The sequence below is a fragment of the Rhinolophus hipposideros genome (assembly GCF_964194185.1).
Source record: "Rhinolophus hipposideros genome assembly, chromosome: 14".
NCBI lineage: Eukaryota > Metazoa > Chordata > Mammalia > Chiroptera > Rhinolophidae > Rhinolophus > Rhinolophus hipposideros.
This window is the reverse complement of record NC_138060.1, coordinates 61,173,633-61,197,743: the sequence shown is the minus strand read 5'-3', so window position 1 is coordinate 61,197,743 and position 24,111 is coordinate 61,173,633. Positions and strand designations below refer to the sequence as shown.

The window sequence follows — 24,111 nt, the reverse complement described above, 5'->3', positions numbered from 1 at the left end:
GCCTACTACGTGCCAGGCACAGGGAAGCGCGGTGCAGGAGAGGTCTCCCTGGGGCCTGTAGGAGGCTAGAGGAGGCTCTTGTCCCAGCCTGGGCTTCAGAAGACTACCCTCAGGACGTGACTGCTGCGGGGACTCCTGAAGGATCAGGGGTAGTTTGCCAGGGCAGGAGGAACAAGTGCAAAGACTCAGAGGCCTTTTAAAGGAGTACTGCAGGCGCGATGCCCTCTAGGGAAGTGTGCGCTACTGCAAGGCCCACATGCCCCGCAAGCGGGTGCCTGCAGCTTTAACACCCTCCACATTTTCCCTGTATACAAACACCAGGCTACCAGGGGCCCGTTTTAAGGTGGACTGGGTTGTGGAAGGGTGAATTAGACAGACGGTGGGGGGTAAGGAGGATCCCAGATGCTAGGGACACGAGAGGAGAGTTCCCCGGGGGGTCGTCCCAGGTGGGGCTGCGGCTGGAGGCCACAGGCCTAAGTCAGAACAGTGAGGACCACCTTAAGCAAGAGGCCGGGCCCCGCCCTGCGTGGGGCTGTGCGACCTAAGGAGGCCCAGGTAGGCGGCAGAAGGTGGGTCCAGAGAGCAAGCTCGGAGCCCCAGCCTGCCTAGACTCCAACGCTAGGCGAATCTCAGGCCCTGGCTCCGCCCCGCATGGAGGGGCGTTCGAGGGCAGCGAGCTCCGCCCTACACCCCTCTTTCTGCCGCTACTGCAGCCGGAGGCCCGGCCTACCTGCACCGCAGAAGCGTTCCCTTTAAGCCTAGCCAGAAGGCAGCCTCAAGTCTCGCGGGATCCGACGCTCAGATTATCGCGAGAGAGGCATTCAGCACCCATTGGCTGTGAGGGTTGAATGTAAGATGGCGCCCAGGGAGCTGTGAGGGGAAAATCCTGTCGGTCTTGGAGCGGCGACGGCAGAACCGGGGCCCCGAACGGTGCAGCGGGGCCGGCGGGTAGAGCGGCGGCGGCGGCGGCGGCGACGTCGCCGGGTGAGGGCTCCAATGGGGGCAGGGATGCGGGGAGGTTGCGGGCCTGAGACAGCAGGCCCACCCCACACAACGGCGGGCGGGGGCGGGCGGGTCGCTGTTGCTGGGCCCAGGAGACCTCGGGGCGGCTCCGGAGCGGAGAACGTCCCTGGCCTCGCGCGCCCCCGCCCCTTGGGTGGGGGAGGGGCGGGTCGGACATTCGGGTGGGCGCGGCGCGCGAACGCGCGCTGGTGCTCACGCGCGGCAGGACCTGTTTATATGCGCGGGCGCGCGGGCGCTGTGCGGCCCTTTCGGGGCGCGTGGCCGCCGGCGTGCGCGTTCCCGGCCCGGATGTCTCGGTTCCTGGAGCTGCGGCCCGTAGGCGAGAGCGGTTTTCTCGGGCGCGCGCCCGCCCGCGACCCCCGGCTTCGGGGCGCGCGCCGTGCTGTTGGGTGGCGGCGCCGCCGCGAGGGCGCGCAGGTGTACACCCCTGCTGCGCGGAGGGGCGGCGGGAGGGAGGCTGGCGGTGTGAGCAGGGTTGCGGGTTGGGCCCTTCCTGCGCTGGTGACGTCCCCGGACCGCTCGGGAGAAACCAGCTGGCTTTGCGGTCTGGGTAGCGGCCCCACTTCTCTGCGAGGCGGGCGAGATTGCTCGTTTTCCTCGAAGAATGCGGTGACCAGAGGCCCAAGTGCGGGGTGGGTGCTCGGGGTGGGTGCTCCCCTGCTTCTAAAATCGAGTCCTCTCGGTCTGTGAGGGCTGCGAGCTCCTTCGAGTTTCCTCACCTTGTTCTGCTGCTTTGTGTTGGGGAAGGAAGGTTAATCCTAGAAGGCCCTTCTTCCTTCAGCGGTACCTGCTTTCTTGTCATTAGAAAGTAATTCTTCCATAAGCGCGATTCCTACCCATCTCTGCGCTCCGGAAAAGGGGATCTGTTTTTGTGGACGAAGCGAAACTACTCAAGCTCTAAAATGCCACTTTAATTAAATCCTTAATTGTAGCCGCCTTCTGTGTGGATGGGAGGGACTTACTTGTCCAGTGAGACTAAGGGCCCACTATTGCCCAGCCCAAAAGTTGCCATAACAAAATTGAACAACTTGAGAATCAGTGCTTTGCCTTCTTTTGTAATTCCTGAATTCCCAGCAGAAGAATGACCTAAAATCAGTCCGTGTATCACTGCAGAAGTCACTTTTGATACAGGTTTTAATCCTTTTCAGCTTTTTTCTTTTCTTTTTGACTCCAGCACTGTGTTCTGGTGCCAGGGGGAGTTCTAGGTTTGTCCTAGAGAAATATACGCTTCTTTTTTCTAAGACAAAACATCCTCTATGTTTTACAGTCTTTTATTAAGTGTAAGGGAAAAGAAGCTAAGAGGAAGTAAAATTAATCAGATTTGATAATGATGGGAGTAGTTTTTTCTAATACAATGTATTATTTTAAGAGCAAGGTTAAAATTTAAAAAGAGGCTGAGGATGGAAGGAACTTCTTTGTTCTGTCTTCTTCAGAATGTTACAAGTCTTAAGAACTCAGGACAAGCAGCAGAAATACATGCAACATGGTGACTGGTGAGTTAAAATCGTTCATATGCTGGAAATATGTGTGCAGTTTTTTTCTTGGTAATACTGAAGCATTACGAATTCCACCAATCATTCTGGGTGCTTTCTGCCAGAAACTACTAGATGCTGGGAAATTGAAGATGTGGGAGAACGACATCTTTGAATCCAGCCATAGTTTGCTGCTTAAACAGTTTTCTCTTAAACTATAAGTCAGTGCAGATTTTAGGTTTTTAGCATGACGAGGCTTCAGCTTTTCTAAGGACCTGAATGATTCAAAGAAAAGCAGTCAAGTTTATCTAGGATACACTTAAATTTTTAATGTATCTCTTAGACCTTATTTTCTGGGATATCTTTGTTTTTAGCGATTAAGTGTGAGATATGCCTTTTACACTGGTGTTTGCAGGAAATATTTTTTGTAGGCTCATTAACTTAGATTTACCTATTAGAAGATGTCCTACTTCCAGCCCTCTATGATGAATAATTTGTGTACCGCTCCATGAACCTCTGGCTTTCCACGTCCCCTTTCCAGCTTATGTTGCCATTTCAAACAAAAGATTAAATAGTGGTTGAAATTTCTTAAATTTGAATTGCTTCAAAAAGGTAACCAAAGTCAACGGCTCTTGGGTGTGGCTGTCGTCCATTATGACATCTTCAGAATCAGGAATTTCTTCCTTCAAGCTTGCATGCCTTTAATTTAATCAGTTGTGAGTTGTCCTTGATGTGCCATATTTCTTGCTTGTTGGCTACTTTTTAAATGGTCACCCTTTATCTCTAATGGTCTTTTCATTTCTCAGTCTCAGATTGAGGTGTACATGGACACCTGTTGTTTTCTGTTACTTTGTATTTAGTTACCCTGCATTTTGTTCCATATGTTTTAAGTCCTCTCCAGCCTTCACAGTAAATGCTTCATTCATTTTTTTCCTAATTGTCATACTGGATTGTGATTTCTGATTGTGGCTGCATGAAGAAATGATGGATTAACCTCTTGCTTTGCTGAAAGGGGGGAAAGAATTATCCTTTGGTCTGACACTATAGGTAGAGCTGGTGGGCTGTGTCAGAAAGCTCTTTTTCTTTTAAAAAATTTGTGAAATATCTATATAAGTTCAGGTGATCTGTATACAATTTAGTGAAAACTATAAAGTGAACTACTGTGTACCTTTCTCCCACCTCTTCAAGAAGTAGAGCAATGCCAGCATCCCTGAACTGAATCTTTCTTTCTTTGTTTTTCATTTTACTTGTACCACTTTGTATCCCTAACAACATGGTTTTGTTTGCTTTTGAAATTTATATAAATGGAATCATGCTGTATTTTGTGTCTTCCTTTTTTTTTTTTTTTTAATAGAATTGTGTTTGAAATTCATCTACCTTGTGGGCAGCTGTAGTTCATTCATTCCCCTTTCTGTGTATTGTTCTGCTGGATGGATATACCATAATTGATCCATTCTATTGATAGATATCTAGATTCCTTTCATTTGGGGGCTATTTTTAACAATGCTACTATGAACATTCTAGTATAAGTGCCTTTGTATTGTGTGTGTCATATATACCTAGGGATAGAATTGCTGGGTTGTATGGAATGGATATTTTCAACTTCTCTAGATGTTGCAAGTGGTTGTACCAATTTACAGGACACCATTCTTTGGTACAAATATAAATTTTAAGTTCCTGGTTGAAAATTTGTTGTCCAAAATAGAACCATAGTGAAAATGCCCCTAAATGAGGGAGTCTTCTGGTAAAAGCAGAGGTCAGATGAATGGCCCAATGGGATAATTTCTATCACAAACCCTGTGGTGAACCCACTTATACCTTTAAGAGTAGAAATATGTCTCTGAATTTGCTTCTTTGAAATGACTCTTTATGTTAATTAGGACAAATGTGACCGCAAGTCCTTAAAATGGAAATTGATTTTTTTTTTCATGTGACTGTGTTCTTCAAACTAGACTTCCTAGGCTGTGCGGAGCCATTGCTAGAGTAGATGGGAGCCTTGAGAGGGGCCCAAGAGCATGACTGTTGGGTAAACAGGAAGAGGCAGGGCTTTGAGGCAGCTTCCAGTAGCTTAGTCCATCACATATTCAAGACCTATTCTGCAGAGCTGCATGGGGAGTCAGGAAGAGGTATCGGATTTGAGGGGACCAAGAAAGGATAATTCTAGTGAGTACCTAGTTCTTTCCTTTGGTACCTAAATAGAAAAAAAGAAAGAAATTAGCAAACAGACCAATAGAAATGTAATAGATTGCTGCTTTGGAGTAACCTTTGTCTGTGGTACCATCTTATGTTCTAGTGGTAAAATAATGATGTATGAGGGCCTGCTCTATGTCAGGAGCTGTGCTAAGCTCCAATAAAAGAAAGTACAGGAGAAATACTAGTGATCGAAGTGTGCATACAAGAGAAAATTTATTGGGTCTGTTGGTGGGGAGCTGGTTTGTCTGTTCATTGTTTTGCAAAGCAGCTATACCTAAGGTATTCAGAAGCAAATGCTTGTTTACAGACTCCTCCTACCCCATTGAGCCCCAGAGTGTTTTCCCATTTCTTTTCTGACTCCCAGAAATTGGGAGTACTCAACTATCACTTCAGCTTCATGTTTTTCGTAAGTACTTTAATAAATATTTATTGCTCCTCACTAAGTCTAACGTGGAGCTAAATAAAATCTTGTTTCTTTGGGGGTTTTATTAAGTTTTTGCATTTCTCTTTATTATCAAGGTTTATAGCCTTATGTGTCTTGTGAGCAGCTTCTTGAAGAAGTTAACAATCTTTGTTATTATGCAAACTTCTGGTGCTTCTGGTTTTGTCTAAGAGTTTCAGATTGTGAGGGAAAAGTCGTACTGTAAGCAACCGGAATCGTTTGTATGTCTGTTACTGTTATTGCACTATAACTGCTGTGCAAAAAAGATTTATTTTGAATTAACTTTTTTGTTTAATAGAAATTGTAGAAAATACAGGAGAGTATTAAGAAATTTAAGAAATTTAAGTCCTCTGTGATTCTACCACCCAGTCAAAACTACTGTTAGCATTTAGATGCATTTTTTTGTCAGAGTTTTTTTCTTACGCATATGATTAAACAATACTGTAATATATAAATAGAATTGTGTTGGCTCCATTTTCACACATAGTGGGCTTCTGTTTCATTAAATTTTTTTTTTTTTTAACCCAACTTGTTTTTTAAACCAACTACCTTCCAGGTACTAACATACTTTTTTTTCCCAAAGCTACTGTCTTATAGAAAGACCTGTGGAATCACACACTAAAAGCATAGAAGCAGACTGTCTTTATAGGAATTTGATATATAATGACAGTGGCATTTCAAGTCAGTGGGCAAAGGAATTTCAATAATAAATGATAAAGGGACAAATTGGTCTTTGGAAAAATTAAAATTAGGAATTTACCTTACACTATACAAAATAAATTCTAGATGGATCAAAGCGTTATATAAAAAATACTGTATATTTAAAAAATTGGAATTGGATAATGCCCTGATCTTACGATAGAGAGGACTTTTTCTGAACATGAAAACAAAGGAAGAAGCTATCACCACTGTTGAGAATTTAATTTTTCTCAGTGTTTTTCTTTACTCACTAGTCTAAAATATTTCAATATATTTCTGAAACTTTTTTTTTCTTTTAAGCAGCACTTTAAATCAGGTCAAATGCTGACTTAGTTTACTTTCATTCCTAGGATGTGTCAGTCTGGTGGATAGTGCCAAGTGAGCTGGTTAAAAGGATAAGAAATGAAGCCCTGTGTGTTTTAGTCTGTATACATGGACACATTGAAATGTTCTTTGAAATTAGCCTTTTCCATTAATTTGTTTTAATTTGCCATTGAATCCATTATTAATATTTTTTAGCTTCCTCTGATTCCATGGTTCTCAAATGATTTGGTGGGCTTATACAGAGTCAGTGAAGAACCTCCTGGGGGCTTAGTGACAAATAGAGTAATTGGAAGCAAATAGCTTCTGCTTGAAGCTCCAACAAAAGTAGACTTTAAGCATGGAGCACTGCAGAGAGTTTTATACTTTGGAGTTTAAACTACTTAAAACACATAGCTAGCTACTGACCAAAAGGTGTTTTTATCATAGAATAATTCAAATATTTTCACACAAAAAATAGGAATATAGTGAACACCGGTGTATGAAACTTTTATCAACATTTTCTAAATTTTATAGAATTTTTTTCTACTTCAAGCTATTGGTCTTTCCCTTTTTTTGATGAAAGCTTAAAGAATGAACTTTGAGACTTTGTAACAGATACTTTTCTAAGATACTTTCATTCCATTCTTTTTTAGCGCTGAATATCTGCCTTATTTGCCCTTCTGCTCAGGGAATAAATTTAAATTTAGATTTAGATTAGAGTTTCTTGTAGTGACTTTTGAAGGGTGTGTTCTATAAATTACTGACAGGTAAGATTTGTTTGGAGCAGAATGGTTTTTCTCCTTTAGAACCTTGATTTAAAAATTAGTTCTGAGTTTGATTTGATATGAAATACTGTACTCTAAACCTAAAAGATTAAACAGAAATTATACTCATTTAGCTAAATGCGTGTCAAAAATAGAGGACATGGAGCGTTAATTTCCTTAAGTTACATAGTGGAAAGTCTAGAGATCCTCTAAAATTAATAAGTCCACAACTAGAGATTTACAGCTGTGAAAGTGATCAGGGCAAAAATAAAAATGTGATTGGTGGAGGTTGGTGAGAGGAAGTTGATTTAAATGACTTAAACTCACCTTTCCTAAAGGACAGATCAGTGATTAATTAAAATTGGTAGATCAAGAATCAGAGGTCAAAGCATATGTAGCTGTTTTTTGCTTTTCATATTATACATTCCTGTACTACTTGAACATCTTTTTCTGAGAAAGTGGATGTATTACTTTTACCCTCCCCACAGAAAACCAAAACTTAGGTGGAATTCTACACTGAAAACTGAAGAAAGCTTGTTTTTAGGAGAAAAAGTTGGTGCAATTCTCCTTTATACTTAGTATCAGACCTCTGGAATTACTGAAACTTGAAAAAGTGAAAGGAAATAAAATCACTAGGAAGATTCTAGGACTGCCTTTTCCAAGCAGTATTTTTATGAAGGTTTTCTGGTTCTGTAAACTGAATTTGCAGTTTTTCTTTGTATTTGTGTTTGCTCATATTTATCTTCTTGCAGATTTGAGACAAAGTTTTTGCTGCATTATTCTCTATACTTTTTTAGAAAATTGCTTTGACACAGTAGCTGTGGTTCCAGCACAGGCAATTTTCAAAATTCAAGCAGCCTCAGTATTTTATAGGAATGCAACTAATTTTTGAAGAAGATAAATTTTGGGAAAAGTAAATTTCAGTTGACCTCTACTGTTCTTTTATAATGGAGGTAAAAAAAACCTGAAATATGTACCAGCATGGTAGAGAACTGGTTAATTGCTATTCGTATAATCTCTCCTTTGTTCCCTTTTGAGCAGAAGGGTATATGTAATTAGGTATTAGAGTCACATGTTGTGAACTTTGTAATGCTGTTAGGTCTATATTTTGAGAGGTACCTTCTCTAGAAGGACATTCCAGTCCTCTTGTTCTTAACAAAGGGAAGCTTTGACACATGCTGTGCCAATGTAGTGAGTTTGTGAGTCACCAGGTGCTCGGCCTGGACGCGCTTCCTACTCTTGTGCCATTGCCATCATTGATAGCTTAATTAGGAGGTCTGACAGCACACCTAATTGTCTACAACAAGAGAAGATAACTGAAAGCTCCTGCAGACAAGGAAGAGCTGGACGAGGGAGATGGTTGGAAAAGACGAGAAGTAAATTTCAGGAGCATTTGTGATCCCGCTCCCCAGCATAGGTTGTCAGTTTGGCTCAAATAAACTCATAAAAATTTTTAAAAAATTAAATTTGATACGATAACAGGCCATCAGCAGCAGTTTCACTTTGCACCTCCTTGACCTGCACTCTATTGGGTTTCCTGAGAAGTGGAGGCTCTCCAGAGAGTAGTGGCCTAGGAATTTTGATTTTAGACAGGATAAGGTGTATGTGTTGTTCTTTCTTTATGCCAAAATCTATTTTCTAATCTGTACGTCATTATAAAAGATTTATTGCTCGGTCTGTTCTGTTTGAAAGCACCTGAATACAATTTGTATGCTTACATAGCACCCCGCAGAACTAATACCAGTGTCAGTAAGAAGTACGTTTTTTCTTTGATCTCTCTCCGTGGTTTTTCCCCCAACATATATACTAACCATTTACTAGGGAAAAACATAACATTTACGGTCGTGTAAGTTATAGATGTTATACAAACAAAGTCATAATTCTCGTTTCACATTGAACTCTAAATGCAATGAAGCCTACCATGTGTGAGCCATTCAGAGAGGACCAAGACACAGTCTTGTCTGCCAGGTAGAAGAGATGAGATACACACACCTTATATCTGTAATGTAAGGCAGAACATGTGGGCAGTGAAAGAGAGACTGATATTTCTAGCCTGATGGCTCAAGGAAACAAATCACTTTTCCTAGACATTTGAGATTGGCTGAGAGTCCTTTTGGCAAAAAGGTTCGCTTGGTTTGTGTTACTCTCATACCATGCTGCTGCTTTTGTTCTGGAGTTGGGACTGATCGAGAAAGAATCGTATGAAAGTAGCAGCGGCAACCATCCGTGGATAGATTGCATGGTTGTCCCTGGTAATTGAGAGTTGCTATCCACCCCTGCAGATTAATTCTTAAGGTAAATACCCTGATGAAAAAAATTGTGGAATAGATTTCTGAATTTTACTAGTGACTTAGTTATTTAAGGCACTATTCAATTTCCTCCCACTTATTCTAATAATATTAATACTTATGTAGCACTCTCTGTGTGTACTGTACTTTTTAAAATGCTTTACATGTTTTTAATTCTCATGTCAACTTTGTGAGGTAATGCTATTTTATACTCATTTTTATAGACAAGAAAACAAAGGTCAACTGACTTGTCCAGGATTACACAGCTAAGGAGAAATTGAACTAGCATTTGAACCCAGGCGGTCTGGCTGTAAAATCCATGCTCTTAACCAGTAAGCTATGTTACAAAGGAATGTGAGCAGTGTATGGCAAAATGGGATTTTAGGTGGTCCCAAAAGGAGGTGAAGAACACGTCCCCTGTCTCTTGGGTCTTGCCACAGCTAGATGGTATACCTGTCCCTTCACTGTAGGACATAGTTGGCAGTGGACATAGAACATGGCAGCAGGAATCTCGAGCTTCCTTAGTAGTCCTCTCTATGATGGTCAGAGAGCAGTTCTGCATGTGACTTATTGTCCAGTGCTTGGCTCTGCAGAAAAGATGGGTTGGCCTAGTGCTGGGTGGAGAGTGTGTTTTTGGCCTGTTTCATCTACTGTGACGCATGCTTTTGTTTTTTGTCTTCAGTGTGAGCTTGATTTATGAAATGTTTATGAACATATTTTTCAGATGCCATTAACTGGAAAGATAAGGTGGTATAGTAAAACTTTACTTTGGATTCCAGACGTATACAGCTGCCCTGAATATTTCACTCTCCTGCAAGAGTGATTGCCCTGTGCATTTCAAGGTATAAAAACAGTAGCATAATTTTGACTTCTGGCTATTCATTTTATTACTAGGAACCCTAAGGACTCTACAATATGAATAATTCTCTGGAGAACACCATCTCCTTTGAAGAGTACATCCGAGTGAAGGCGCGGTCTGTCCCGCAACACAGGATGAAGGAATTTCTGGACTCACTAGCCTCTAAGGGGCCAGAAGCCCTTCAGGAGTTCCAGCAGACAGCTACCACTACCATGGTGTACCAACAGGGTGGGAACTGCATTTACACAGACAGCACCGAAGTGGCCGGGTCTTTGCTTGAACTTGCCTGTCCAGTCACCACCAGTGTTCAGCCACAAACCCAGCAAGAACCGCAGATCCAGGTTCAACAGCCACAGCAAGTTCAGGTAAAAGAAATGTTGCGCTGCGGCCTATTTAACAGGCTTTATTTGCCGTGACAGTTTTGGTCAGTAGGAGTATCACATCCATATGCAGATGCCAGAGGTTATCTTCACTAGGGGGAATACTCTGGGTTTTCTTAAACATTGTCTTTAACACAAACGCTTTCATATTTCATAGTTAACGCAAACTAAAAATATTTAGAACCACTGTAAACTGAAAAGACCACAGATACTTGTCATTTGCTTTGGAGAAGTGAACAGTATAGAAATTAGAGGTCTTCTGGGACTGATTTGGATGTGACATAGCCCTGTGTGACTGAAGCTTCCCTCTGTCACCCTGAGCAAATGAAGAACACAGGGTTCATCTTGGTTCATTACTAAAAAACACGACATTTGGAACTTGTTTTTAAATGGAAAGGCCGATATAGTTTAGTGATCTTCATTTAGTTGTATGGTTTCATGATTCAGGTCACCTGTAGCTTTTTAGGTCTGCATTTGCTATTTAATAATGCTAATTGAGAAGCTTACTGAAAGGACAATCTATTAAGCTTCTGAAAGAGGAGAAACTAATACATTTGCTGACCTGGTAAAGTTTTTCTTTTTAGGGGGTCTGTATGTGAAACTAATAATCTCCAGTTATAAATGCTGTTTTCTTGCTACTGTCTATTGTGGTTGCATTTCATTTTGCCCTCAATGTGTTTTCCACCAAGAAAATAGGAAAGGGGGTGGAACATGGAGAGGCCGGAGTGTGGAGAGTTGTGTCTGATTGATAAAGGTAGCCCCTTTGCCCCTTAGGAGTGCAGGTAGGTACTATATGGGAAGAATATGGCTCTGGGTTTAAATTGGACTTACCCTCTTATTTGTTGACACGATGCTACTCTTTTTATCCCTAGTTTTTCATCTGTCAAATAGGGATAATACTATTTAGTGAGACTAAATGAGAATAGAAAAGAAAGCATCTGGGACATGGGGATGCAGTGATTTATTCCAATCTTTGTAAGGAAGGAAGGGTACAGGAAAGTTAGGTAAGAGAAGGCTGACTTTTTGGTTCAAGAAATTATTCTGTTATTTTACAGCTCGGACCTCCTTTTTCATAAAATCAAAATAGTTTGGGATTTGAGTTTAAAGTGTTGTTGGAGACTTTATGTTCAAGATGGCTGATTGAGATCACCTATTAATATCATCTTCCATAAACCCCTTGTAAATAAAAGAAGAAATGTAAATAATAAAATCCATGAGATAAGTTTAATATGGTGGACTCCTAAGAACACACATTTTCGCCATTCTGTGTAACTAGATAGATACTAGAAGTGCTGGAAAAAACAGGCCATCCAAAAAAAACACACCCATTAAATCTGAGAAATTATTAAAAGAGAGAGGAAGCAGACAGAATCGGGTGACAAATGAATTCATGTAGGAGAGAACTTTTAGGAGAGGTAGAACAGTTCTTAGGGTGCCCTGAGCCTAGAAGTGAAGAATAGAAAGAGCCAAAAGGGTCCCCTGGGGCAGTCTCAGACCCATAGCTTGGGAGTTGACAAAGGACACACACGTGACTACATACATTGTGAATAAAAGTCAGGTGCAGGATGAAGGTGCTGCTGATTGGTAGGGAAAGGATATACTCCATTTAGTGGAGTGAGGCAATCTGCTCTTCTTTTGGAAATAAAGTCAGATATTTCTTAGAATACAAATAAGATACAGATGGCTTAAGAGTTCAGATAAAAACAAAACAATAAAACCATTAAAAGACAGCCTTGAAAATTTTTGTACTTTTAGCTTGTGGAAAGCCTTCCTAAAGAAGAAAGTAAACGGAGAGATCTTTTCCCAGTCTTTTTTACCCTGAAGAAATCCTTGAAATAATTTTCCGGTCTCAGGGAACCCCTACATAAAAATTATATTTACAGATCATGAAACGTTAGCTTAATCGGCAAGTTAGAGATATAATAATTCAATAGTAATTGTCAGTGCTCTTGATAAGAATCATTTTTTTCTGTGCATCTACATTTTGGCCAAACTGTTAGGCTACTTTTTGTTGTGATTCCCTTCACACGGGTTATAAATTTTAAATCAAATTATTAGTATAGGTAGAGGAAACCTCATTTTTTTCCTTTTGAAAAAAAATTTTTCACTTGAGGTTTTTGTTTGGTTGTCTTTTTCAAGTAGTCCTAAAAATCTTACGACAGATTTTTACTATACAAGTTGCTGAGTTATGGTTTGTGGTATATATAGCTGTATGTGCAAGCGTAGTTTTCCCTTCTATTTAAAATTAAAAATGACCTTTTAGTCAGGCTTTCTTGGGTCAAAGTGTAGTTCAGCCTAGCTTATCTTTGTTGAGACTAATCTTTCCTTTTCATAAATTTTAAAAACTATTAAGGCAAATATATTTTTATTAATAACTGGCTTAAGCCAAATGAGATTTAATTTTTCTAAAAGTTGGCTCTGCAGATTTGTTACTTACATAAAAATTGAGTGTTACTAAATCTAAAGCTGAATTGAAGAAAATTGAGTGTTACTAAATCATGTCAGGTAATATTAATAAAAATATGGCTGAAAGTACAACTTTATATAAAACTTTGAAAAACATTTTCTTAGTGACATCAGACTCAAATATAGGCACAGCAGTTGTAGAATTATTATACATACACGTTGATATCTTGATCTTTTTTATAGGTCTGTATATACTACTTTAAAGTATATTTTTTTTTGGCGGGGGCGGGAGGGAATGTTGGGGAACAGTGTTTCTCCAGGGCCCATCAGCTCCAAGTCAAGTCGTTGTCCTTCAGTCTAGTTGTGGAGGGCGCAGCTCAGCTCTAAGTCTAGTCGCCATTTTCAATCTTAGTTGCAGGGAGCACAGCCCACCATCCTATGTGGGAATTGAACCGGCAACCTTGTTGTTGAGAGCTCGCGCTCTAATCAACTGAGCCATCCGACGCCTTATAGTATAGTTTTTGAAACTAAAAGCACATGAGGCAGAGGGAGGTTGTCATAGTCTGACAGCTGGCATTTGCGCCCACACTGTTTTAACTCAAGCCTATGCTCCTAACTAGTGTTTCTATCACATAAAGAACGCTTACAAACTAGAAGAGAAAAAAAAACAAGTAGAAAAATGAACAGAAGGTACAAGTAGACAGTTCATAGAAGAAGAAATACAGGTAGTACTAATAGGCATATCAAAATATGCTTCAGTGCTACTAGTGATTATGGAAGTATAAATTTTTAAAGTGAAATATATCATCTAGGGCAGCCAGGATATAAAAGCATAATAATGTAACTTTCTTGGAAGTGAATTTGGCAATACTTATCAAATATTTTAAGTGTGCATACCTTTGGCGTTGCATTTGTGGTCACAGATATATGTTTATATAAGGATATTCACTGCTGCATTGCTTATAGCGTAACATTGGAAACAAGTTACTCTTTCAATACGGGGAAATGGCAAATAATGCTTCAACAGCGTTGAATAATGCTTGTAACAGCGTCTTGTCCTCTGTGATCAGAAGAATGAGGTAGACCTATACATATTGACAGGATAGGGTGTTTAGCAAATCCTTGACTGTCAAAATTAGTATCGTTGGTTAACATGGTAGCAAAGCCCAAAACAGTCATTGGACTGGGCAGTGGGGTCCTAAGGAGGAGAGCTTGAATTTCTTTGTAATTAAAAACACAAGTGTTGCTTGGAAATGTTTTGCTCTTTGAACTGGTAGGTATAGGACAAAGATTATTAACCTTTTCCCCCCATCCTAGACATTTCCATGTGCCTGTGTTTACATGTAAAGCCCTTTCTTTGCTAGATGCTTGAGTATAGCAGTGAACAAGACAGAAAGCTCCTTGACTTTGTGCAGCTTACATTATAGCTGGGAGGCGATAGATGATACCTAAAAAAATCTTGTTATATAGTGATAATTCCAAAGGAGAAAAACAAAGCAGTGGGGGTGGCCAGGGTAAGTAAGCCTCGATGTACTGGTGATGACATTTGAGTTAAGACTGAAGAGAGCTGGCAAATGTGGTTATCTGAGGAAAGAGCATTCCAAATCAGAACGCCCTCAGGTGGGAGCCTGCTTTTTGAAAAACGGCGAGAAGGCTAATGTAACCAGAGTTCACTGGGTGAATGGGTGAGACTAGAGTGTGTGCACTGAAATACAGCACTGAGCAGACCTGCCTTCTCAACCCAAATGTTAGAGGACTCTGCCCCACAGTATTGTGTCTCAGCCTAACTCTTGATAAGAATAAAAAATTATGTCTGTATTAATATTATTTGAAATATTAAGACAATTTACTACCTTGAGGGCGGAGACTGTTTTCTAGATTGCTTTTTTAAATTAAATTGTGGTAAAATTAGATTGCTTTTTAAAAACCATTTGTCATCACTGGCTCTGCTCCTCTGACTTCATCTTGTCTAGCCTACGAGCAGCACATGTATAGATTGTTGAATTTGACAAAGGAATTACAGCCTTAGAACAGTTTTAGTGAATTGCTGGGAGATGAAGGTATATGTCAAAGGTTAATTAGAAGAGTAGCTGTCTGAATTAAATTGTTCCTTTACTGCCTACTACTATCACTCACATTTCTTTCTTTTTTTTTTTAATGGGGTGACAATGGTTAGTAAAATTACATAGATTTCAGGTGTACAATTCTGTATTACATCATCTATAAATCCCATTGTGTGTTCACCACCCAGAGTCAGTTCTCCTTCCATCACCATATATTTGATGCCCCTTACCCTCATCTCCCACCCCCCACCCCCTCACACATTTCTGACCACCAAATGTGTGGGCTTTTCCCCCACACTGACCAGTTCTCTAGCATTAGCTGACTTTCCTACAATTCAGTTCAGTTCTGACACTATCTACTAGTAATTTGCGTCAGATACCACAAGTTAAGGGATCAGTCCCATAAGACTGACATCCACTTAAGACGCAGTCCAAGGTCCCAGGTTGTCACCTGTACTTCTGACTTGATTGGCTATAAATTGGGGTTCTCACTACACCTCCTTTGGTTCAGTAATTTGCTAGAAAAGCTCACAGAACTTGGAAACACGTTTACTGGTTTATTATATAATAAAGGACAGATAAACAGCCATATAAAGAGTTAATAGTGTGAGCTCTGAACAGCAGGGTTGCTGATTCCATTCCTACTTGGGCCAGTGAGCTGTGCCCTCCACAACTATCGTGTTTCCCCGAAAATAAGACCTAGCTGGACCATCAGCTCTAATGCATCTTTTGGAGCAAAAATTAATATAAGACCCAGTATTATATTATACCCGGTATTATATTATATTACTATATTATATTAATAAGACCTAGTCTTACAGTAAAATAAGACTGGGTCTTATAGTAAAATAAGACCGGGTCTTATATTAATTTTTGCTCCAAAAGATGCATTAGAGCTGATGGTCCAGCTAGGTCTTATTTTCGGGGAATCACGATAGATTGAAGATAACAAGCTGCTGCTGAGCTTCCACAACTATAGATTGAAGGACAACAACTTGGAGCTGATGGGCCCTGGAGAAACACACTGTTCCCCAATATTGCCCAATAAAATTTATTATAAAAAGAAAAAAGAGATACATAGCGCAGGAGCTTTTGTCCCCATGGAGTTGGGGTACACTACCCTCCTGGCACATGGATATGTTCATCAACCCAAAAGGTTCCTGAACCCCAACTTTGGGATTTTTATGGAGGCTAAATCATGTAGGTGTGATTGATTAATAACTCAATTTCTAGCCCCTCTTCCCCCTCCATGGAATGGCTGGTGGGTTTGAAAGTACCAAGCTTCTAATCATGGCTTGGTCTTTCTGGTGACCAGCCCCCATCCAGGAGCCCACCAAGAGTCGCCTCATGAGAACACAAGATGTTCTTAGCCCCTTTATTATCACTTAGGAAATTACAAAGCTTTTAGGAGCCCTGGCCAGGAACCAGAGACAAAGACCAAAATATATATTGCTTATATCACAGTATCAGCGCTGCTTATGTATATTTAAGATAGGGAGGCACCTTCTGAAGACAAAAGGAAGCGTTCCCATGTAAATGCCTTAACAGTGTGTACAATACTAAGAAAGGCCCAAGTTTCCTGTTGCTGGCAGGTCTGCCTGAGCTAGGTGAAAGAGGTTCATTTGGAACTTCCCTTTTAAGAGCCCTCTTGAGTTGGGTACTTTCCTAAAGCATTGACATGGAGTGAAATGTGTGTGCCATAAGGAAGGCCCACTGATGGTGAATCCTAGGGGTTGGGTTTCACTTAGCACCTGTAGAATTGCTGTTTCTTCTCTGCCCTTCTACAGGGCAGGAACTGAGGCTTCAGGTAAGGCTGGTTCGCCAGTCTGACCTAAGTGAAGGATGTTTTGGGAAAGGACTTCACAGCACTTCTTTTGTTGCCAGAAGTAAAGTTCTCAAACTTCAGTGGCTCAAAGTGCAACTCTTCCTCATTTGTCATCCCAATCTCTATCCTTTTTCTTTTTGCTGTTGCACATTCCCTCCATGCTGGGACATTCCCTAAATCCCCATTGCAGAGTAGAATTGCTGAGAGTGAGGAAGGAGGTAATCAAGAGCCAGACTTGGTCCCTAGACAAACATGCATTTGGCCTGCCTCTGCTACATTAGATAATGTCATCTTAGGCAAGTGGCTTAACCACTTTGAGTCCATTTTCTTATCTATATAAAGGAATTAAAAGAATTTAGGTGTTGTGGTTACTTTTGAGTATTACATAAAATATCAAGTCCTAAGCACAATGCCTGGCACATAGTAAGCCCTCCCTCGGTAAATAAATAATAGTGCCGCTGTTTTCGTCTTCCTCTTCTCTTCATTAGTGCCAAATATTTATTTATAAATAAGTATTCTGTTTGCCTTTTTTTTTTTATTTTAAGACATACAGTGTTACAGATGCAGTTTAAATTTCTAGTACCCCTCTGTGAACACCCACCTCTCCCAGGGTAAACAATGAAAGTTTTGGTGAGATATTTTCTGTATCCATCTGGGTTTTGGATTTTAGTTACAAATACCAGGCAGCATCCCCCCTCCTTGCCCTAGTGGACTCAGAAAAAGGGTTCACTAAAGGATAGTAGATCAGGGAATTGATGGGAAGGCCAGAGAATGGGTCCTGCAGGCCGCAGAGCCAGGAACGGGACTCAAGTCGCGTCGCTAGCCTGCGGCAGAGATCTCAGCCATACCACTGGGCACATCCTTGCCCTATTAGAGTTTCTCCTTGGGATTTATGCCATCCTGCTCCATTTCTGCCACACTCTTCCAGTCTCACCAGAAAATGGAGGTGTGGTTCCTGTTGCCTCATGTAGCTCCCTTCTGAGTCCAAGATTCATGCAGTGTGTCTAATTTGGGAATCCTTGGTCACATGCCTGCACTCTAGCTGCAGGAGTTTAGGAGAGAGATCCTGGCTTCTGCCTTGGGAGGCAGCACTCATAATATAGTGCATTTTACAAACATGGGTGTGCAGCCAAAAACGGGATTCAAATCAGCTACTCTCAGCCTGATCATCACTTGGGATTGGTGAACCTTTTGTTTATTGCTGTCTTTTCTAGCCTTTCATGTCCAGTGTTTTACCCACATTTAAATCTTTTCCCTGACCATGTTTCTAAATTCATTTGTATAAGAATTTGGTAAATGTTTACTACTTGGATAAAGACCACTTTCAGAGGAGCGTTCTTTGAACAGTGAAATTTGACCAAGATCCCTAAGGTTTTGCTGGCTAGTTGTTAACAAGGCACAAGTGGATTTGGATCCCAGATGCTATGATTCCTCACCTAGTGGGGGGGGGTACGGGGGGGGGGGTGTCTTCTAGCACACTGAGACCTATTGTCAGCAGTCCCTCCTTATGAAACTCAAACATTAAATAGAATGGAAGCCATATATGCTGTTGTAAATTTTCTGGTAGCCTCTCTTTTAAAAGGGGAAAAGTGGTGAAATTGATTTTTTTAAATCACATTTTATTTAACCCAATATATTATTTCAGCCTTTAATCAGTATAATATTACTAATGAACCATTTTACCTTTTTTGGCATAAATGTTTGCAATCTGGTTGTCTTTTGCACTTGTAGAACATTGTAGTTTGGACGAGCCACATTTCAAGTGATCGCTAACTACCTGTAACTAATGGGCATTGGACGAGTACAACCTAAGAAAAATGTGAGAAGAGTTGTTTCTTATTTCTTGTGGAAATAAAGTAATTTTAAAAAGTGTTGATGAGGTGGAATTTGGAAATTGACCCAACATATAACCCAGTTTATTCTCCTTTAAATAAAGTATTAGTTTTATACTCTTAAGTAGCCAAAAGGAAAAAGAAAAATCAAGAAATGGTATTATTTAGATATGTGGTTTTTTTAGCTTTAGTGATTGGAAGAAAAGATTCCTAATTGGATAATGCATGTGTTACTTTATGGTTTATCATTGTACCTTAGTTGGAGTACTTAGTCCTTAATGTTGTGTTGAGCTCTGGATTACTTAGGTTCTGAATGACACTGAGGAAAAAGAAATAGATTATTCATATGCAAACTAGTTAAAAGCCTACACAAGTGAAGTCCAGTAAAACTTCTAAACTAGTGGTTATCAAACTTCAGGTGCATTAGAATCATCTGGAAGGTTTCTTAAAACAAAAGGCTGCTCCACCCTACCCCGCCCATTCTGATTCAGTAGGTCTGGAGTCAGTTCTGAGGATTTGCATTTCTTTTTTCCCCCCAGCTTTGTTGAGATATAATTGACATGTAGCACTGTATAAGTTTAAGAGGTACCGTTTAATGATTTGACTTATATCATGAAATGATTACCACAATAAGTTTAGTCAACATCCATCATTGCATGTGTACAAGGAAAAAAAATTGTTTTTCCTTGTAATGAGAACTGTTAGGATTTATTCTCTTAACAACTTTCATGTGTACTATACAGCAGCGTTAACTATAGTTATCATGTTGTACATTACATCTTTAGTACTTACTTACAACTGGAAGTTTGTACTTTTTGAACACCTACATCCAATTCCTCTCCCCACTCCCATTTCTGGTAACCACAAATCTGATCTCTTTTTCTACCATGTTTCCCTGAAAATAACCTAGCTAGACAATCAGCTCTAATGCGTCTTTTGGAGCAAAAATTAATATAAGACCTGGTATTAGTTTATTATATATTATGTTAAAGAGCCAGTCTTATAATAAAATAAGACCGGGTCTTATATTAATGTTAGCTCCAAAAGACACGTTAGAGCTGATGGTCCGACTAGGTCTTACTTTTGGGGAAACACGGTAAGCACCATTAACTGAGGGCATTTTCTTTTTGACGAGATACCTTCATCCTCTGAACTTAATACTCCACGAACAAAATGGATTTAAAATTCTAATACATTTTAAAATTTTGCGGTCAAATCTGATACGACATACACCCTTGAATGAAAAATTTCAAAAGAGATATCTTTTGCTCTTAAAAGCTCTTCTTATGTTTCGTGTTGTTCGGGAATTTCTCTAATTCTCAAACTGTGTTCGAGTGAAACCGTGTTCTAGGATGCCGTGTTGTACGACGGTTTCCCCCAATTCTCGAGCCTTGTTAGAGTGAAACCATGTTACAGAAGTGCCGTGTTAAATGGGGGTGAGCTGTACTATGTATAGCATCTTTTCGTGCTGCTTTATGTGCTGAAGTAGCAGCCATGAGTTGCATTGTTATCAGAAATGTAATTCAGGATATCACACATAACCTTCCTTAGATTAAATGATCAGGAATCTTGTAAGGTTTTTGAATAGCTTCTCAATTAAAACAAACGTATCTTAAATAAGCACTCTGACAAAACAAATGAACAAACGAAACAAAATCAAACTCGTAGATACAGAGAAAAGATTTGTGGTTAGCAGAGGGGAGTGGAGTTGGGGGAGTGAAGTGGGTGAAGGGGGTCAGTTGTATGGTGAGAGATGGTAACTAGACTCTTGGTGGTGATATCGTTGTAGTGTATACAGGTGTTGAATTACAGTGTCATTCACCTGAAGCTTATATAACGTTATATACCAATTGTACCTCACTTTTTTAAAAAAGGCACTCAAAGGAATCATTCAACAGGGCCTGCCTTTTACCAGTAAAGTTGGAGATATTTCCGAAAGAAGTTTCAGGAGTTTCATCTCTACTGTGTTTTCTGCCAGTTGTCTGGTGGGAGGGGTTTGATCCTGAGCTGAGAATTGAATGCCTGTGGAACATGCTTGTCTTTCTGACCTTTTAGAACAGTGGTCCCCACCCTTTTTATCACTCACTCCATGGATAAACTATTTTTTGAATATGCACATAAGTATATATTTCTAAATGATGTACTTATACTCCTGTACCAATATGCAAAAACAGAGGGATCACATTTGACAAGAAGAGTCAACAAAGGGAGCGAAGGTTTTGCCCTTTCCTTTGAGGACGCCAGTTGTTGTCCTGCATGCTCTCACAATGCCGCGTAGTGCCGGGGACTGCGGCCTGTGGTTTGGGGGTGTGGCCTCCTGGGAAGCCTTGGGTATGGCAGCTCCTCCCTCACACCGCCTGGGCTTCGGCCTGAGCGCCTCCCTTCCCGTGAGAGGTGGGTTCTCAGTGTTGCCTGGTCCCTGACGGGGGCGTCTTATCGCTGCAGGTGCAGGTGCAGGTGCAGCAGTCTCCGCAGCAGGTCCCGGCCCCGCAGCTCTCCCCACAGCTCACTGTGCACCAGCCCGCTGAGCAGCCCATCCAGGTCCAGGTGCAGATCCAAGGCCAAGCGCCGCAGCCGGCAGCCCCTGCCATCCAGACCCCGTCTCTGCAGAGCCCCAGCCCCTCGCAGCTGCAGGCGGCCCAGATCCAGATGCAGCACGTGCAGGCGGCCCAGCAGATCCAGGCTGCAGAGATTCCAGAGGAGCACATCCCACATCAGCAGATCCAGGCACAGTTGGTGGCTGGCCAGTCCCTTGCTGGGGGTCAGCAAATCCAAATCCAGACCGTGGGTGCCCTTTCCCCACCACCATCCCAGCAGGGCTCACCGCGGGAAGGGGAGCGGCGGGTTGGCACAGCCAGCGTTCTCCAGCCAGTGAAGAAGCGCAAAGTGGACATGCCCATCACTGTGTCCTACGCCATCTCAGGGCAGCCGGTGGCCACCGTGCTGGCCATTCCACAGGGCCAGCAGCAGAGCTACGTATCTTTGAGGCCAGACTTACTGACAGTGGACAGTGCCCATCTGTACAGTGCCACCGGGACCATTACTAGCCCTACAGGAGAAACCTGGACCATCCCTGTGTACTCTGCCCAGCCCCGGGGAGACCCTCAGCAGCAGAGCATCACCCACATCGCCATTCCCCAGGAAGCCTACAACGCTGTGCACGTCAGTGGCTCGCCCACGGCCCTGGCAGCTGTCAAGCTGGAGGATGACAAGGAGAAGATGGTGGGCACCACGTCTGTAGTGAAAAACTCCCATGAAGAGGTAGTGCAGACCCTTGCAAACTCTCTCTTTCCAGCACAGTTCATGAATGGCAACATCCACATTCCAGTGGCTGTGCAGGCTGTGGCAGGCACTTACCAGAATACAGCTCAGACTGTCCATATATGGGACCCGCAACAGCAGCCACAACAGCAAACCCCCCAAGAGCAGACGCCGCCGCCGCCGCCACCGCCGCCGCAGCAGCTCCAGGTGACTTGTTCGGTAAGTGCGACTTGTCTGTAGGGCAGCCGGCTCCCTCAGGGCCCAGTGCAACGCAGAACTTACCTGGCAACCTCTAGCACCTGGCTTGTTGACTGCAATGATGCAGGTACTTAACGTGTGAGTTGGGGCAGGGAAGGGGGCAGAAGCAGGTGCGGAAGGTGTGCAGAGGTCAGGGGTTCTGGCCTCAGACCTGGAGACAAATGAAAAGACCGGTAACTGCCTTGGAGGTTGCCGGGGTGCTTCATTGTAATCGCTTTTTAGGAAGAGCCAAGTTCTAGATAGAGACTAGTGGGACACCCCGAGTGTTACCTTCTGCGTCACCAATGAACGGACCTGGTGGAACCCCTGTAGTGTAGCCCACAGACTATAAACTCATCACAGTGCCGGCTGTGAAATTGTTCCTTCTTTCGTTGTCATCGGTGGACACAGTGTAGGTGAATTACTAAGAGAAGAGGTAAAACACCTGGTTGGCCCATTACACGTGATCACCTTTGGGAGTCTTGAACAAGCCACCTATTGTCCAAAGGTGTTTTTATTTTCCTTAACAATAATCAAGACAAGCCTTGGCTAACTGAGTTTTCTGTCATGGTAGCTATGTTGAAAATTTCTTTTTTACTTTGAAATAATTTAGATCTACAGAAAAGTTGCAAAAATAGAACTCTGTTGAAATTTAAACTTGAAAAGTGTTTGGCTTTTTCATCTTTCGTAGTGATTAATCTTCTTCAGGCTCTCATCTTTTAAGACTGTTGGTAAACTTTCTGGCCCCTTTTCCAGCAGACCTCTAGCGTGAATGTGGGCTCTCGGCTCACGGACCTGCTGAAGACTGCCTCAGCGGGCGGGGCTCCTGGGAACACATGAGAGGGAGCCGCTGTGAACAAGGCCCTGCTACACCAGGGAACCCACTCCTGAACTCAGGCCCTGATGGGTTACACACACACTGACTGAGTGCTTTCAGAAAGGCAACATATATTGTTTGAGGTGCCTTTGTTAAGGGACTATTAATTACCCAGCTGTCGGGCTTAGAAGAACAAGATGGAGTCATTGCTTCTGGTAGCTTATAGTCTGGCTATAGGAATAACTACAAGAACATGATTTCTGTTTCTTCGAATTATTTATAAGGCAGCATAATCAGGTGTGGCATGGTGTGCCACACACACAAAGACAAAATGGGAATTCACAAATCATTCTAGGTTAAAAAGTCAGCAGAGGCATCTTGGTGCGAAAAGTGGCATATGCTCTCTGGTTTATAGCTTAGATTGACAGAAGAGTGGAGCAGCCTGAGTACGATAAGAAGGGACATGGCCTAGGGCAACATGAGACAGGATCTGGGAGAGTGGTTAATAGGGGGGCAAAGGGGTTGTCTTCCTAAGTGAAGAGTTGAGTTTGATCTGATGATCTGTGGTGGGAAATTTTTCCAGAATCCTGAGTCTTGGTAACATGAAAAATCAGGTGCAGGTGATAGAATTGATTACATGTAGGAGACCAGCCAGGAGACTTGTAATGGGGCTCTGTGCTCAGCTTTTGCTCACAGGGATGGAGCGCTTCAGGCCTCTTCTCAGCTCTCTTGCGTCTGATGGACCAATTTGTAGGTCAGGCCTCTTGGTCTCATTGGTCTCTTTATAATTTGCATATTTGGGTCCTTCAGGACCCATCTTTTCTTTTTTTTTTTTTTTTTTTTTTAGGACCCATCTTTTCTGGAGTTCATTTTAGTGAGCCCATGTTCTTTAGTTCTGTTGTCCCCTTTGGGAAAGTCTTGTAGGGACTTATATCAAGTATTATTACTAGAAAAAGAAAACTTGGGAAGAATACCCATCATGCAGTTTGTCCATTTACACTCCAGACATCCCCCTGCCCTCCATATCAGGCTCTGTGCTGGAGAACAGCGATGAATAAGACAGTCTCTGGAGCATTCACAGCCCACGGGGATGGTAATTGTGCTGTGATGTCACTTGAACCCTAAAGAGAGCTGATGCCAAAGTACTGTGTTCCGTCACCTGGCATCCCTTTTATGACAGCCCTCTTACCATAAGCCTGTCTTTAAAACCTGATTTATGGCAAAGCCTCCCTCCCTTGACTCTGCTC

General features: G+C 42.0%; 1 protein-coding gene across 4 annotated transcripts in view; it reads left to right on the top strand.

Moving 5' to 3' along the window:
* The first annotated feature begins 538 nt into the window (after positions 1-538).
* QRICH1 (glutamine rich 1) overlaps positions 539-24,111 on the top strand; it is a 36,774-nt gene continuing 13,201 nt past the window's right edge. Inside the window, exons 1-4 of one of the 4 annotated variants that reach the window (XM_081072289.1) lie at positions 831-984; positions 2,457-2,516; positions 10,079-10,408; positions 20,995-22,029. In XM_081072289.1, the coding sequence (XP_080928415.1) occupies positions 10,100-10,408; positions 20,995-22,029 (1,344 nt within the window). In that variant the 5' untranslated portion in view covers positions 831-984; positions 2,457-2,516; positions 10,079-10,099. Of the gene's footprint in view, positions 985-1,159; positions 1,656-2,456; positions 2,517-10,078; positions 10,409-20,994; positions 22,030-24,111 lie in introns of those variants that run through there. The other 3 variants (XM_081072287.1, XM_081072288.1, XM_081072286.1) reach the window with 3 other exon arrangements.